Here is a 17583-nt window from a genome sequence, read left to right as displayed (position 1 = left end):
TGCACCTTTATTGTGCAGATGGAAAAGATGCTGGAGCGTATTGTAGTTGAAGGATTTGAAAGACTACATCTTGGGTGCCTCTCCATGATGTGGGGCTTTGCTGTCAGGCTGGTAAGTCCAGAAACTAAATTTTTATCACTTATCCCTGGAATAACCAGCATCAGAGGAAGTGGTTCATTTTAAACTCAGGAGAGGTGAATTGATAACAAACACTGAGTTTATTTAGTTGCCTTGAAAAGTGAAACTGCCAGTGGGCTGGAAAGCTCAAACATGTAGGATGTAAGGGCCAAAAAGATAGCTGAGATCATTTAGTGCAGGCAAATGAGACCAGGAAGGTGAGAACACGTACTCAAAGTTAGGCAGCTTATCCATCACCCGTGACCAGGCTGGAACTCAAACTCAGACCCCACTCCCATTTTACGTAAGGACTCTGGGATTCTACCCCCCACCTCTACCTCTGCAGAAGAGTCTATGTGAGGAACCACATCACAGCTGGGAGGCTGTTTAACAGTCTTGCAGTTAGAATAAGAGCTTCATTCCACTTGCCAAACGCATGGGAATCTCCGTGGGCCCATCTTTCGGATACACAGAAGCTGATTCTCTGCCTCTTTTTTTCTAAACTCCATGGAAGAAAGATCCCTGGGTCTTTCCTGAGGCCGTAAATGGTTAGTTAGGACATATTATCTTTGAGTGACATGCGAAGCCCAATACACAGTTTTGATTGGATCAAAATGTGTCCCAAATCATGCAGTAATAATAATAGTGGGTGGTGGTAGGTCTCGTTATTGGGCGTTTGTTGTATATATGTCAAGTATTGGCTTTGAGCACTTTACATGTGTTATCTTTTTATTGACAGACTTAAAAACATCTCTAAGGGTCTATTAGTTTCTACCTCAGAATGTGTTGTTTTTTTTCCCCCCATGTGGGCCTCCACGGCCTGGAACTGTGTGGCTGATGGGCCACATCAGCTGCTATGCCTCATTTGGCTGTCTCAGTATGTCATCTCTTCTCTCTTACACCCTGAGTACCCCACATGGCTGTGTCTTGGAGGGCTCTGAGAGCCTTGGGAACTCTTGGGGGGAGACCTGGGCTCTGTCAAGCACATACTTTCTCTTTTACATAGGTTTGAATCTGTGTGTTGGCTTATGTGCAAGGTTGGTGAGCGGCTTGAGAGACTTGTGTTTTGTTTTCCACAAGAAGGGGAGAATGAAGGCACTGACGAAAATTGGAAACGTTTCAGAGAAATGTAATCTTCTAGAGATACAAACGTAGCACAGAGAAGTGTAGGTAAGTGGTTGAGCTTTATGGTCTACCCCTGTGTGGGCCCTTCACAAGAAAAAATGGCGGGCGAATCCCCTTGTGCGGTCCTGGACTCTGAAAGAGGCAGGCTGGTGGTGTGGAAAAGCTATGGCAACAGATACTTGTGGAGCAGCTGGCCGTCAAAGAACTCCTGACAAGTCAGCAGGGCTCCACACTGCTCCCAAACGAGGCCAGCGAGACTCTACCTTCACGTAGCTTCAAGAACTTGGACAAAGGCCCTGGTTGGGGGCTGACACTCTGCCCCACTCAATATGGCTGGTCTCCACACTTTATCAGAAATATAGTTCTGCTGGGGCGCCTGGGTGGTTCAGTTGGTTAAGTGGCTTGCCTATGGCCCAGGTCATGATCCAGGGTCCTGGGATCGAGTCCCGCATTGGGTTCCTTGTTCAGCAAAGGAGCCTGCTTCTCCCTCTCCCTCTGCCGCTCCCCGTGCTTGTGCTCTCTGCGTGAAATAAATAAATGAAGTCTTTTTTAAAAAATGTAGTTCTGCTAAGAATAGCTCTACTTAAATTATTGACCGGGTACCAGTTTCAATCGTGATAATTGGATAATTGATTTTAACCTCTTTGAACTTCATTTAAAAAGTCTTTTAAAGGGGGATGGTATTAGTTTGCAGGGTAGTGGTGACTTTTAAATTATCTAATTTGTAAGAAAGTATCTAGTACAGTGCTCTTAAAAACAAGCCCATAATAAGGACTGCAAAAAAGCCATTTCAGGTAAATCCAAAGTCACCGTGCTCAAGGCCACGGATTCTCAGTGAAGTGTTTTTCCTTTTTCACTGTTTCTGGGATATTTGAACACATTCGTTTGCTTGCTTTGCATCATTCAGCGACCTTCTTTCTTTTCTTTCCTTTGGAGAAAGAGAAAGAGAGCGAGAGGGAAAATGGGTGGGGGGTGGGGAATCATCCTAAGAATATGAAGTTCAAGAGGGCCAAGATCTTCCCTCTCTGCATTTCTCTGATAAGAAATATTTTCCTGTCCCATTACCATAAGAGTTTGAATCTGTTCCCAGCTTCAGTTAAAGGGACTGCTACCCTTAACAAAGAACAAAGCATCTTGAGAAAAAATTTACACAATGCCTTTGAACACGTTTTTATTATAGTGCTGATGTCTGCCAAAATTTCAGGACCAAAGAAATCTGAAAAGATTTATACAATAGTGAACCCTTTGTGAAAAATGTTAGATTAATGGGGAGACTATGTCAAATATTAAACTTTTATGTTCCCATTCTCTTTTTTTTGCCCACTAAGGCAAATAGACTCAGAATGAACTCATTTTATTTTTTTTCAAATTAAAAAAATTTGGTAAAACTATACACAACATAACATGCACCTTTAGCCATTTTTAAGTTTTCAGTGGCATTAAGTATATTCACTTTTCTGCATAGCTGTCACTGCTGTCCATCTCCAGAATTTTTTCACCAGGCAAACCTTTGTATTTTAAGATACAAGTTGCATCAGTGGATTTAGAGTCCATATTATCTCTCAGTCTGTATGTAGAATTGTTCTAATGTTCTATATAAATATATGTTTGCACATGAGCAGGTACAAATGACTCAAAGGAAGAAGGGACTACTAAGCCCTACATGTTACATATTCCACAAAGGATCTGTGAAGCAGAAACTGTTATTCCATTTTACAGAAGGGGAGACGGAAAAATTAAGTAGCTTGCCCATGGTCACGTAACTGGGAAGTGATGTTGCTGGTTCTCAACCCTGATCTGTTTTCAATGGCATCACACTTTCAAGTTTAGACCACCTTAAGCACAAAGGAAAGAAAGAATGGGGTTTGGGTAAGATGCAGACTTCAAGACTGTTAGGTTGCTAGTTATTGGAAGGACCTTCCAGGGGCGCCTGGGTGGCTCAGTCAGTTAAGGGCTGACTCTTGATTTTGGCTCAGGTCATGATCTCAGGGTTGTGAGATTGAGCCCCACGTCAGGCTCCACAGTGGGGGTGGAGCCTGTTTAAGATTCTCTCTCTCCCTCTGCCACTCCCTACCTCTCTGTCTCTCTCTAAAATTGAAAAAAGAAAAAAGAAAAAAGAAAAAAGAACTTCCAGAAAAGTGTGTTTTGCTTTGTTGGAGATTTTTAAGGATTCAAGATGCAGCTCTTCTCATGCCTTAGGTATCCTTTGACTGAAGATCTCTAGAGGATCTCTGTGGCTTGTGGTTGCTTGACGTATCCCATTGTTATGTGTCATTGTGAAATGATAACGATAGGGACAAAGTTGGGGAAGGGACAGATTAGCGAGCTAGTGGTAGTGGAATACTGTGTCAGAGGAGAGGATGTCTGGACTGGGCTGCTTCTCCTGGACATTCCTGTTTTGCTCAGAATATCATATCAGAGCTGGAGGAGGGGAGTGTTAGAAAGGAAACAGAGGGTTTCTTCATGAATACAAGGTTGGGTGGACTTTGCTAGAAAAGTTTCACCCTCCATGGATGAACCAGCAACTCGTGCCTCATTTCTAACTGAAATCTGGTGCTGTCTCTGAGGCTGTTTTCTCAGGAAGATGTTAGAGTAATATCATGATATGATATTAGCTAATTTTTGGCAGTCTCTGTACTAGACACTATATGGTAATCATTTGACTTGTATCACATCTCCAAATGACACAAACACTTTGGTTCTGTCATCATCTCTATTTAACAGGTGAGGGGATGGAGGCCACATGGCCCAGAAGTAGCAGGGGCAGAATTTTCAACTGAGGTCCATCTGCACCCCAAGTCCATGCTCGTCTTCACCATGATACTCTGACTGTCTGGCGTCGAAGTTACATACACGTGGGTACTAAACGTGGCTTCGCTAATTGCTAGCCTGTGCTCTCCCAAGAGTCTCAGTTTGTAATATTATCGATAATGGGAACTATACTACCTACTGCATTGGATTTCTATGAGGATTAAGTAAAATTACCTGCATGGAAATGCTGGCTAAATAATAGGCACATGTTACAGATTGAATTGTATCCTCCCCAATGATGTGTTGAAGTCCTAACGCCTGGTACCTTAGAATATGACCTTATTTGGAAATAGGGTGTTTACAGAGGTAATTAAATTAAAGTGAGATCATTAGAGTGGCCCAAATCCAATATGGTTGGTGTCCTTATAAAAGGGGAAATTTAGATATAGAGACAGACGCATACAGAGGGAAGATGGTGGAAAGACTCACAGGGAAAGGACCATGTGAAGACAGAGGATTGAAGTAATGCATCTATAAGCCAAAGAATGCCTGGGGCTACCAGAAGCTAGGAGAAGCACAGAATGGCTCTTCCCCAGCACCCAACAATACCTTGATTTTGGGCTTCTGGCCTCCAGAACTGTGAGACAATACATTTCTGTTGTTCGAAGCCAGTTGGTGGTACTTTTGTTACAGCAGGCCTAGCAAACTAATACAGTGCACAATCAACATTATTTTTCTTCCTTAGGCCATTCATTCCACAAATATTTTAAGCCAAGTAAAGGTGAGTGAGTCCTTGTTTCTGCTCTCAATAAGGCAGACAGAAAGTAAAGAAGTAATTATAGAATGTGGTTAGAATGGTCAAGGCAAGGAGAGGGTGCTAGAGGAGCCCCTTTAACCCAGCCTGGGCATCAGCGATGGGAAGTTCCTTGGAGGGAGTGATATCCCAAAAATGATGAAGTAGTAGCATTTTGGATAAGGACACTGTCATGCAACAAGGATGTTAACAACTTTTTTGTTGTTATAATGGCACAAGCTCAGTTCCAAGTTGATTGGAAAAATGGCAGGGACAAGCAAGATTAGCGGGAAGCCTATGTATTTGTCTCAGTCAGCAGTTTTGCCTCCAGAATAATTTTTAACTTGGGTAGCTCCTTATTAAGTTTGGTTATTGGTAGCGGTGAGTGGGTACTGGGGTAGGGTGCACTGATGATGAGATCAGGGACCATTTATCAACAGGCAGAGACCGATGTCTCTGTGAGGCAGAATATTCCTTTTATTTAGTGCTCTTTCTTCAACACGTGCCATGTAGTTGGACAAGATTTCAAAGCTTGGCCTGGGCCACTGGTAAGGTTGTGTAGGTTGTGGACTGCACAAAATGAGACAGAGGACTGAAATCCAGTGTGTGCCCACTAACCAAACCGTGTATCTAGGCATAGGCCTATGTCTGGCCAAAAGATAAGCATTCCTTTGCTTTGCACAGAAGTATCATCTTCTTACCAAGGCATATGACACTGATTCTGGTTTTACAAGAGTGGGCACTTTTTATAATCACATGTAATTTTTATAATCATATACAACAGATGCCGTCAATCCCAATGGTAGTCCCAAGCATGGCATTTGATCTTGCTCCATGAAAGGCATCTGTTCCTTTGAAACAAAGTGTATCCTACATGCTGGAAGGCTGCCCAAGGAGTCCTTGTAACACAGTTAGAGACTGGTTCCACAGCAATTCTGTCTTCCGTTCTCATTAGCTAAATTACTACCTCTTGGTTATCTTGCTAGTCTGAATTTTTACTAGATGGCTTCTGGCTCATGCCCCTGACATTCAGATAATAGCTGACTTTTGTGGAGTCTAGAGAGGAAGAGACATAATTAAGCTCTGAGCAGTTGCTAATAAATGTTAGTTATAAATTTGTTCTGTGCAGTTAGGACAACGTTCTCCACAAATTTCATTCTTGTCATACACATAACTGGCTAATCCTTTGTAAATTTCCCTGACTTTGGAGTTTCTTCTCCTCCAGACCCCATGGCATATTTTCTTGGGGGGGTAAGGCAAAGGGTTGCTGTGGGGGTTGAGAGGTGTGGTCTAGGCCAGAATATAAACAGACAATAGGTTCTGATGCTGTTGTCAGGAGGATGGTGAAGAAGGAACTCTACTGACAATAGGAACAATACACCTGTCTGTCTTCCAGCAGAGGGAAAAACAATAGTATGAGGATAGTACAAAAGTTACAAGTAGGTCCAAATGGAGTTCCAGATGTCAGTGGGGAAACAGACAGAGCTGGGGTGAAATCACGTGGTAAGGAAATGGGATCCCCATTCCCATGTGGTTCTGGGGAAGGGAAATCCTGCCCACGAGTAAAATTGGAATTTCTTGTGTCCGTCTGTAGATTCATATGAAGACACTCTACCAAACATGACTTAATTAAACATCAGTGACTTAGTATTCCACTTGCATGTTACAGAACCTCTCCAGACGCTCCTCTTACCTGAGTCTGGTTACCTCCGGGTGCCTCGTGTCAGCTCAAGAGCAGCTCTTTCCTATTTCGTTCTTTACCACTCTCCTCTGGCACTGTTGTCCGAGCTCTTAAAGCTACTGTTGTGTGTTTCAGGGCAGCATGACGCCCGTGCCTAAGCCTGGTTCTCTCTTCCCCCACTTTGCGCTGGGTCCTTCCAGGTTTGTGAAGCAAGCCACGCTGTGTTCTACCCACTTACCTGTGTACCATAAGGTCATTGCGCCCTACAAAATGCCATGGGTGCCCTGAATCCCTTATAAAGCCAACTTCTGGCTCAGCTTTTCTCTCCTCGAGGCTTTGCCACAAATCCAAGGGACTGGGCAGGGAGATGGGACACCAGGACCTCCTTTTGCCTCTGTCTTTGCCCTAAGGAGCTTGGCTGCAACACGGTGCCAACATCATCACTTACACCCTGAAAATATCCAGAAGAGATGACATGGTGTCCATTGGTAAGGTGATGATTGGTTTCTTTCCAAAGTTGTGCTGATTTTTAAAATTTCCTTTTTTTTTTTCCTTTTAAGAGCTCCTTTCCCAGCCTTGAAAGGCCTCTAGGAATAAACTCCCTGAAAGCAAGAACAGGTGTGACATGGCTCTCAGCGGCTGACTTTAGTGCTTCTTTCTGATTCCAACATTCTGGGTGCGCTGAACCTGGCTGTGAAATATAGAAGTCAAAACACATAAAATATTGGATAATGAAATCCAATTAAAGAATTTAACAAAACAAATAACTGCGGATAGACAGCCCTCAGGATATGATTGTGATGAAAAAAGAATAACCCATAAATACAAATGAATTGTGTGTTACCTCAAGAGGTAACAGTGGGCAAATCCAATATGATTATGAAAAATGGCCAGGGAACAAGGCAGGAGTGATAAGCACCTTTTTCTTCTCAATAACTCCAGATATGACATTTGCCACTAGGTTGGTGGAAAGTGTCATTCTGAAGAACTGCAGATGTAGGCCAGTTTGGGCTTGACACTAGGTGACCAATAGGAGAGCTTCTTTCTTTCTTTCTTTTTCTCTTTTCTTTCTTTCTTTTTCTTTCTTTCTTTCTTTCTTTCTTTCTTTCTTTCTTTCTTTCTTTCTTTCTTTCTTTCTTTCTTTCTTCCTTTCTTCCTTCCTTCCTTCCTTCCTTCCTTCCTTCCTTCCTTCCTTCCTTCCTTCTTTCTTTCTTTCTTTCTTTCTTTCTTTCTTTCTTTCTTTCTTTCTTTCTTTCTTTCTTTCCTTTTGAATATATTAACATCACATGGTATAAATTTAAGGTGTACAATTTGTTAATTCGATATATTTATATATTGTAATATGATTGTCATTGTAGTGATATTTAGCACCTCTATCACATTATATAATTATCTTTTCTTCTAAGTGGTTTGGATAACTAAGCATTAGTAGGAGGAGTTTCTGTGTTAAGCTGTCTTTCAATTACTTCCATTTCATTACCAAAAATGAGGTGAGAAAAGGAAAGAAAAGATGTGCTATGGTCTGAGTGTCTGTGTTCCCCCCCACCACCCCGCCCAAATTCATGTTGAAACCTACCCACAGGGTGATGGTATTTGGAGATGGGCATTTGGGAGATAATTAGGTCATGAGAGTGGAACCCTCATTAATGGGATTAGGGCCCTTATAGAAAGGACCTCAGAGAGCAACCTGGCCCCTTCCACATTGTGAGGACACAGCAAGGAGACAGTTGTCGGTGACCCAGGAAGAAGGCTCTCACCAGACACTGAATGTGCTGGCACCTTGGTCTTAGAATTCCCAGCCTCTAGAACTGTGAGCAATACATTTCTGTTGTTTCTACGCTCCTTATTCTATGATATTTTTGTTACTGCAGCCCAAAGGGATGGAAACTGGAGAAGTTACGAAGAACATGATCTTGGCTGCGGTGAACATTGTGGAGCATGAGTGTGACTACATGGGCTCTGGAAAGTAAATGTGGGAAGAAAGCTGCAGGGCACAGAGCCAGGTGGCTTTGGGCTCTGACAGTCTGGGCCTCCTGGCTGCTAGAGGCACTATGTCTGCCCCAAATTTCCTAGCACCTGCTGCTCCCCACTCCCCGCCGCCTGCCTCTCCAGTCTCTGGTCCCCTTCTCATTGTTTGTTCCGACTTCCACGCTGCCTCTTTGTTCAGAGGCGTCCCCTCTCTCTCCTTCCTTCATCCATCCCCTCCACGGGAACCCTGCACAGAACCGTCATGTACTGGGTCAGTTCCATACTTCTCACCGCGATGGGGACTCAGACAACAAGTTAAACGTGAAAGGGGTGAGGGCACACTTGGTAGAGAGAATAACTTCTTGCCAGAGAGGGATGGATGGAAAGGAGTTGCTCAGGAGGGTGACAAGGGGACCCTTTGGCAGGGAGATGGGCTCAGACTGGGATCTGGGTCCATAGTAATTTTTAATAAACGCTTGCTAATTCATTGATTTTCAGGGATCACAACCAAGCATTAACAGAAAAGCCTGTGCTCTGGTGAAAGTCTCTTTTATTATATACCCTATTTCATTTAAAATTGAACTCATTGCCTAATGACTGCAGAAATACAGTGTGTCCCAGCCCTTAAGAATGAAACGCCAGGTTGATAGCCAGAGAACTAGAACTGAGACTGCTTCTTTTATGGGCACCAGGATCTCTAATCCCAACCATCCTTCGAGGGCCAGTTCATGGCTCCTTCCACCACAAAGCCAACCCGTACATTCTCCCCGTGAAGCCACAGTGTTTTGCTCCTCTCTCCAGTTACCTACCATGGGCTACCCATCAGAAAAGATTATGATACCTTCCTTCTTTCCTTTTTCTAAAATATAAGCTGATGGTAGACAGGAATTATGTATTATTCATTTTTACATACATACATAAATACATCAGTATTTTACATAATGTGCTTAATACAGCGGTCAGCAAGTAGTTAGTGCTAGATAAATATTTACTGATGGAAGAAAGGAAGGAAGGAAGGAAGGAAGGAAGGAAGGAAGGAAGGAAGGAAGGAAGGAAGGAAGGAAGAAACTGAAAAAGCCAGGCTATCCTGGACTATTCATCCAATTCATCCAGATGGATTTGAAAGTGAATGACCGAGGAATTTTTATTTATTTGTTCATTTATTTTTGGTCGTTGCTGAAGAGCAGAGTGGAGTTTCTCCAAATTATGAAACTCAGTAGTTCACTATACACCTTAAACATTCATGGTCTTTATTTTTTCTTTTCTTTTCTCCTATGCTCTCATCAATGAATTAATCAAACTCCTTATTAGCCCTCCTTTATTTGTAGCCTGTTTGCTGCTTGACTTAACAAATCCTGCAAGGCCACAGCTAAACCCATAAAGTGTTCCCTATTATGCGACCTCCAACCAAACAACCAGGGGCAGCATCAGCCAGCAAGCGCGGGGTTTTGGAGTTAGACCGATTTGAATCCCAGCCCACTGAGCTCATGAGCTGGGGGCCGGTTCCCTTCCATCACACGAGCTCTCTCTTCTACGGCTTGGGTGGTCCTGTCACCTGCCCACGGACTGTGATTGAGACAGGGAAAATACCTGTGCTCAGATAATTGTTAGCTTCTAAACAACTGTATTGTTATTGTTTGTCATTGTTTTGACTTTCCAGATATTGTCTTTCTACGCCCATACATTTAATCCGTTATAGTTTATCTTTATGTGGAAACATGATCCTATCCTTTGATATTTCAGTAATATTCTCTGGCTCCTTCCCAAATTTTCTTCCACCACTTCTGAATAGAGAAAAGGAGGGGGAGCCACAAATGAATGGTATGGCCTTCTACGGCATGGATGTTTTCTCTTTCCAGACCTTGGTTGGGTTTCAGGGAATCCACAAAAATATCAGCTGGGGAGGGGGGAAGAAATCATTGTTTTCAGCTGAAATAACATCAATGCATACATTCTTTTCTGCAAGAGTGAGGAGACCAAGATACTGGATGGAAGAATTTGGTTTTGAAAGGTTTTGAAACGAGCAGGAAATTAGAGGAACTCGTTTTGCTGACTGAGAAAAATGCAGCTGATTCAAATCTGAAATTGAACTGCTGAGATGATAAAACCCCTCCCTAACAAATCCGGGTTAAAATCAGGATGTGGCCCTTTCCTTCTCTCACCAGCTATTTTGGGTTATCTTTGCTGAAGCCAAATGTAATTGTTAAATGTGCAGCTGTTACATTTAGTTCTTCCCCTCTTGCCTGTGTATCTCTTTGCTTTTTTTTTTTTTTTTTCTTTTACAAGAAACAACTTTAATTAATGATGACACACATTTTCTTTCCTCGGGCCTGTTTGGTCTGGTTATAATGTTTCTATTTGGGGGGAAACTTGTACCTGAATGTTTGTCTTATAGTCTCTTCAGAGTTCAGGGTTCTAGCAGGTAGCTCAGGGAACATGCCCCGTCCCTTCTTTCTTAGAAGAAAGAAATCAAGGTGCCAAGGGACCACTTCAGCTCTTAAAAAGGAATATGGGCTTATAGGTGAAGGCAGGGCTCAAAGATCATTTGCCTCGACAGAATAGGAGGGACAGAAGAGGGACATTAGGGAGCTGGGCTTTGGCTCCAAGGTGAATACCTACCTCTTATGGACAGAATGGTTTGTATCCTTCCAAAGTCACACGTTGAAATCTTAACCCCTAGTGTGGTGGTATTTGGAAGTGGTACCTTTGGGAGGTGGTTAGATCATGAGGGTGGAGCCCTCATGGATGAGATTAGTGCCCCCATGACAAAGGTCCCGAAGAGCTACCTTGCACTGTTTCCACTTGCAAGGAGAACACAGCTCCTATAAACCGGGAAGCAGAGTCTCATCACACTGAATCTGCCAGCAACCTTGATCTTGGACTTCCAACCTCCAAAACTGTGACAAATAAATATCTGTTGTTTATAAAGTACTCAGTATGGTATTCTTGTCATAGCAGCCCAGAGGGACTAGGCACCACCTTAGCAGAATAATAACTCTCTTTTATTGAGTTACATGCCAGGCACTGTTGTAAGTGCTTGCCGTGCATTCTCTCCTTTAATTCTCAGTACTTCTATAAGTACTTCTGTAACGTGGGTATTATTGCTGACACTTGCAGATGAGCCAGCCAAGGTTAGAGAATTAAGTCACTCACTCCGTTAGCAGATAGGAGAGAGTTAGAACCGCAGTGCTGGCCTGTCTAATTCCAGACATGCTCCCAACTACCCAGCATCTTTCCCCCTTTTCTCCCTTTCCCCCTTTCCAACTCACCCAATTTCCACTTAGGGACAAGGGTGGTTCCAATGGAGCTAACTCCAATCCAGCGCTGGGTCAGGTAGCATGAGAGCTAGCACTCAGAAGGAATGCAGGACTTCTATGAGAGAGCTGTCTCTCTCCTTTTGTACATTGGACAGGTGTGAAACTATTTGCTCTTATAGCAAAGACTGTCCAAGGGTGAAAGCAGTATTCAGGGAGGCCAGAGGTGCAAGAATCATGGAGAAATAGAGGTGAAGCACTGATGACAAGTGTGAACCTCTGCAGCAAACCGAGGCTGATGCTAGAAACATGTGGGGGCTCAGCAATCACAGGGGCTAAATATATTTTCTCTTCCTTATGTTTCCTTAACATTTTCTTTTCTCTAGCTTACTTTATTGAAAGATTCAATATTTAACACATAGAACACACAAAATATGTGTTAATTGACTCTGTGGTCGGTAAAGCTTCTGGTCAACAGTAGGCTCTTAGTATTTAGGCTTTTGGAGTCAGAAGGAATACATAGATTTTCAGTTGCATGAGGGCTTGGTGCCTCTAATGTCTATGTTGTTGAAGGGCTAACTGTTTATGTAGATACAGAGAGTTTCCCTTAAATTATAAGGAGGAGCCTGTGGATGCCCAGAACAGGGGAGCTGTCTGATTTCCACAAGTGTTTTTTGGCAACATAGCATCATCTCAAATCAAACTGAGTTTTTTGTTTGTTTGTTTGCTTGTTTGTTTTGTTTCTGTTTTTGTTTTCCCTCAGGGAAGTTTACCGAGGAGAAATGCTTAGAATGTTTTATAGTGATTTTGAAACAGCAGGAGCTCTGCTTATAAGAAAATGAGACATAACTTAAGTTCTTTGTCAGTGTGCCCTCCACACTTTGCCTGCAAAGCAGGCACACGAAGAGGTGGTCAGCCCCAGAGAGCTTGCCTTGGGGTTGCCCACCTCCCCCTTAATGCCTTTGGCTTCCTGGGATGGAGTTCCAAACTTCATCTTCGTTCCTGTGATCAGCCAGAATGTCACGCAGTGATGATGATTCCGGCATTTCTACTACTAAGACGGAGCCAGGGAAAAACCTTCTCTTTCTAACTTGCAGGAGAGGAACTCATAGTGAAATTTAAGGTCCATGACAGGACACTAAGGACAAACTGATCTTGGGGCAGAGAAACACCTTCTTTTCCTCTCAAGTTAATCCTTGAGTGCGGCTGCTGTGTGTGGCGCCAGCCCTGTACATGGAAATCCCCTGTTTCATCCAAACCCAAAGGTCTGAACATGCTCCCCCCCCACACACACATACACGCATGCTTACACACATGTACACATATTGTCAATGAATTAGAAGAAGATGACAAAGAACAGGAAAGGGAAAGGGAACAGATGAATTTCAGAAAAATGAAAAGTGAGCTCATTTCCGATTGCTTGTCCCTGCCTCTGGAAGGCTGTGGCCACTGTCCTAAGCTGTGGGAACACGTGAGTACTCAGAACCTCCGAGCAGCCTTTACTCCACACATAAGGATGCTTACGGGAGAGGGAGCAGGGAAATGTCTCACTAGAGGGAATGGCAAAGGATCAGAAATTCAGTCTGCTGTTGGTGTGCATAACAGGATCACACCCGTGTGTGTTCAGAGGTCTGCTCCCCGGCTGGGCATAACCACAGTATGTCTTCTTTCTCGAGCATTAATGGGTGTAAGTAAGGACACCTGCTATAATTTTGTTTCTCCATAACCCAAAAAACCTTAGATGTTGGTTTTAAAGTTTTAATTCACCAGGCATTTACAGCCTGCTATTCTGGGTAGTTTAATTATGTACAGATGGTAATTAATAGCAATGAACATTTTTAAATTTTGGATTTTTTGCCTTTTAATCTCTAACATAGTGGTACTTTTATGGGTCTCAAAGACCTGCAAATGATAAAGTCAACCCAGTCATCTGACGCCAGTTCCCCGGGCAGGAGCAAGAGGGCCAGATGTTGGGCCCAGGGACACTGGGAGGATCGGGGTGGGGAGGGGGGCATGGGATGGTGTCAGAGCTGTGGAGCCCACCATGTGATTCTGCACGTCCTGGGACAGAAAAAGACAGAGTTGCCAGAATGGCTCTGAGAGCGGATAGCAACCTGCTCGTTTACGGATGCCCTTGGAGGTGTTTCTGAATGCAAATGAACATGCCCACTGATCGACATGGCTTTTTAATATTTCAGGGGACCACAAGCTCCACACCGTCTGTTTTGCTCCCTGGAGTAGCCTCAGTGCTGAACACAGGGCCCAGGACTTCAGTGTTCAGCAGGTACACATCAAGAATTAATGAATGCATTAATGAGAGCCATGACGTGCTGAGGCCAGGGACAGCCATGCTTGGGGGACGATGATATAATGAGGTTTGTCTAGGCGGGATTTGGATGTCGTTCTTTCTAAGGTTTTATCGGCTCCTCGGTCCTTGTGGCCAAAGGGCCTGGAGCTTGCTCAGGAGGAGAAGGAGGACAAGGGGCACATTTGCCAGCTCTCTAATTCCAGCCAGTCGGCCAGCCTCCTCAATCTCTTAGAACTACTTATGCTTCGCCAGCACCTGGCACTTTGTCTGGAGGAAATTACGCTGTAACTACGGTATTGCACTAAGAGCCTTTGAACAAACCATGAGGATCAACAGTGGGCCAGCTTTCTTTATTCTGGGGAACAGGGGAAGTGCTCCTGCAGAGCTGTTTCTGCAGGTGAGTCTGGCCACGTGAGGAGGACAGGCCCACAGGATGGCGTTGAGACTACCAGGAGGTGACTCAGAAGCACGTACATGCGTGGAGTCTGAGGACGTCTGGTCCTGGGGGCTAAAACCTGCACCTGCCCCTCCGCTGAGCCTCTCCATCGTCCGCTGCTTTTGCTTACAGAGCAGGTTCAGCTTGAGCAGTTTGTGGTTCCCAGCAGACACAGTGTGCTCCAAGTTTCAGCTGCTCAGGAGCAAATGATGGTGGCATTGGCACAGGCCACGGTGAAATGGTTTTCATTATACAGTTCCAGCAAAACCTGGTATTCTCCCTGGAAAAGACGCAGGGAAAGCATGAGATGTGTGACCCACAAAGCAATCCATCATTCCACTGGTAGTCATCAAGCGCCTCCTAGGTGCCAGCACTGTTTTAGACACCGGGGATAAAGTAAAACCAGGCAAACCAGACTCACTTTGTGGCGCTTACGGGGCTCCCTGGGACAGACAGACAATGTACCCGATACTTCACTATAGGTGCTATGCTCATGCTCGTGCCCGAGACAGAATGCAGGCAGGGAAGGGGGGTGTGGGTGTGGGGTGTGGCGGCGGGGGGGAGGCAGTGCTGGGCCAGGCAGGGCAGGGTGGGGCTGGGCTAGTGCTGGTGGGCAGTTTTAAGCAGGGTGGTCCAGGCAGGTCCCGCTGCAAAGATGGCTTTTGGGCAAAGACCTGAAGAAGATGGGGAGCACTCCCGCTGCTCTGAGGGCTGGCACCCTGTGTGTGAAGAACAGGGAGGACGCCCACAGGGCTGCAGGGAGAGAGACCCACAGGAGGAGGGAGAGGACATGAGTCAGGGATGGCCTCGCGGGCCATGATGAGGACACTAGCTTCCACCCTGACAGGGACACAGGTCATGAGAGGAGTGGCCTGATCACATGCATATCATAATAGGATCCTTCTGGCCACCCACAGAGCCAGTATGGGCAGAGAGTGGAAGCGCTTAAGACCAGGTGAGAGACCACTCTGGCTGGAGCAGACGGGCAGAGATGAGGAGAGGAATCCAGATTGGATTCTGGATAGATTTTGAAAGAAGAGCCAATAATGATTTACCGAGGAAACTCATGTGGGGGGCAGAGAAAGAGAGGGGCTGAGGGTGATGCCAAAGATCCTGGCCTGAGCAACTGGAAGGATGAAGTGTCATTTGCTGAAACAGAGAAGACCTCTGGGGGATCAAAATTCAACTGCACAAAACCAGAATGCTCTATGAGAAAAAGTATTGCCACCTTTTAGGGTTCCTTTCTGGCAACGACACTCCACAGAGGACTCTCTACGTATGTGCTTAGTGGTTGAGCTGAATGTGAACTTGCAGAAAAACCCATGTGTCGGTTCCGTGCCAAAGCCCCGCCCCAGCCCCCAGAGGCCACGTGGTGGACCATGTCTGTAAGCTCACCAGTCTGGAGAGAGATGCTCTGGGCCGTGGGAGGTAGTGGTAAGCAGGGCAAAGGGCCCAGGAGGGAAGGATCTCAAGAGATTCCTGGCACATCTTTCAAGTGCCTGTCACCCAGAGAAGAAAAGGGGTTTAATCTGTATAAGCCGGAGGGAAGGAATAGATCAGACCACTGGATGGAGGTTGCATGAGAGGCAGTTTTTGTTAGAGAAGAATAACTTTTTAGCAATTAGCAGAGGTCCAGGAGCGAGCGGGTTCCCTAACAATGAAAACTGCATTCGGCAGAGCCAGGCTGTACTCTTGATAGTGGCTGAGGTGAGAGGGTTGCTCAGAGTGTCCCCTAGGGTGCCAGTCAGCTTGAGGACCTGTCACAGCATAGACTCCCATGAGGCTGGCTGCCCAAATATGAGCAGCTGCGAATTCAGAAGCAGTATAGGAATGTAAGCGAGGCAGTGTGAAAGTTAGAGAATTCATTATGAGTAGAGAGCAGTTCAAATGTGCATCTGCCCGTGGCCCCCTCACCATCACCTTCTTTACGTTTAGTGTCCATGTGCCTTCCAGCACACAACGCCCAAAATTATTGAAAAACAAATGAATTTTTCGTTATTGCCTTATAAGCCTAAGAAAAGATGTAGTATTTGCAGGAAGGTTTCTAGATTATGAATTCCATACTTACATTCCACACATGCATACATACGTACAAGATACGCATACTCTGGTTTAGGAGGCAAGAGAATTTGGGCAACTGTGCTCATCTGCAGGCAGGTGGAGGGACACACTAAGGGGACAGGAGGGGCAGAGTAGGGAAAAGGGACGGAGAGCGGCAGCCTCGCTGCTGTGGAGGAGAGCCCTGGATTTGTGGGTCAGGAATTTACAGTCGTATCCTTGGCACTCACGCAGATTAGGCTCTACCTACAGGTGGTTGTCCACACATTTTGGAAGCCCAAAGGATCTCTAAATTCTAATTCAAGAAAACAACAGTCATGGATTTGCAGGGCTCCGGGCAGGACTTCAGTCGGGGCCAAGGGACTGGCTGTGTTAAAAAGAAAGTAACACCAAGACACTGAAGATTGAGTGCTGAGTGGAAAAGCTTCCAGCCAAGCAGGGATGGAATTAGCACAGAGCCCATCTCTGGGGGATTTAGTGGGAGGAGGGGATCCAGGGCAGGTCTTTTAAAACCAGAAGGCTTCACACTGTCTCTGTCCCATATTAGGAAGCAAAGTCTCTGAGCCTTGCTGGCTGGCTGTCAGCCAAGGAAGCCGGGCTGGTTGCAGCTGGCCCTCAAACAGCGTGGGAGCCCATGTTGAGATTAAGGCCGGCAGCTGCGTCTGTTGCATAGGTGACAGGTTGCATGTGTCCCACTTGGGTCATGCCCCCTGTCAATTTTGGCCAGGTGTCAGCAGGCTGGACACAGTCAGGGCTGGCCAAGTTTCTGCTTCTTAGGCCCAAACCTCAGAAGGGGAAGAGGACCAATGGATGCCCAAAAAACCATGCCCATGGCAGGGACCCTGGAGCCTGGCTTGGCCCTCATGTTGGGCAACATGGCTGAGCACTGTGACTGGTTGAAGAACGCAGGTCCTGCACTCACCCAGGCATCCTAGGGGAATGCAATAAAGCTTTTTTTTTTTTTTTTACATCTCTGCCAGATTTTTCTTTCAAAGGGATTCTGTGCCTTTAAGAAGTTCTTTTCCCTTCTATTTCATAGCAACTCCTAAAGAACACTGCCTTTAAAAAAAAAAAAGCCAATAATGCAAGGTG

The 17583-nt window shown here is 45.1% G+C and overlaps 1 protein-coding gene across 2 annotated transcripts in view; it reads right to left on the bottom strand.

Moving 5' to 3' along the window:
• Positions 1-14320: 14320 nt before the first annotated feature.
• The window catches only part of LY86 (lymphocyte antigen 86), a 59130-nt gene continuing 55867 nt past the window's right edge, over positions 14321-17583 (bottom strand). For both annotated transcript variants that reach the window (XM_028122851.2, XM_028122850.2), the window contains one exon: positions 14321-14713. In XM_028122851.2, the coding sequence (XP_027978652.1) occupies positions 14630-14713 (84 nt within the window). In that variant the 3' untranslated portion in view covers positions 14321-14629. The remainder of the gene's footprint in view (positions 14714-17583) is intronic.

The sequence above is a fragment of the Eumetopias jubatus genome, unplaced genomic scaffold, assembly GCF_037043125.1.
Source record: "Eumetopias jubatus isolate StellerSeaLion01/CBP00866 unplaced genomic scaffold, mEumJub1_p1.0 scaffold_6, whole genome shotgun sequence".
Taxonomy (NCBI): Eukaryota; Metazoa; Chordata; class Mammalia; order Carnivora; family Otariidae; genus Eumetopias; species Eumetopias jubatus.
The sequence above is the reverse complement of the archived record's forward strand: the minus strand, read 5'-3'. Positions and strand labels throughout refer to the sequence as shown.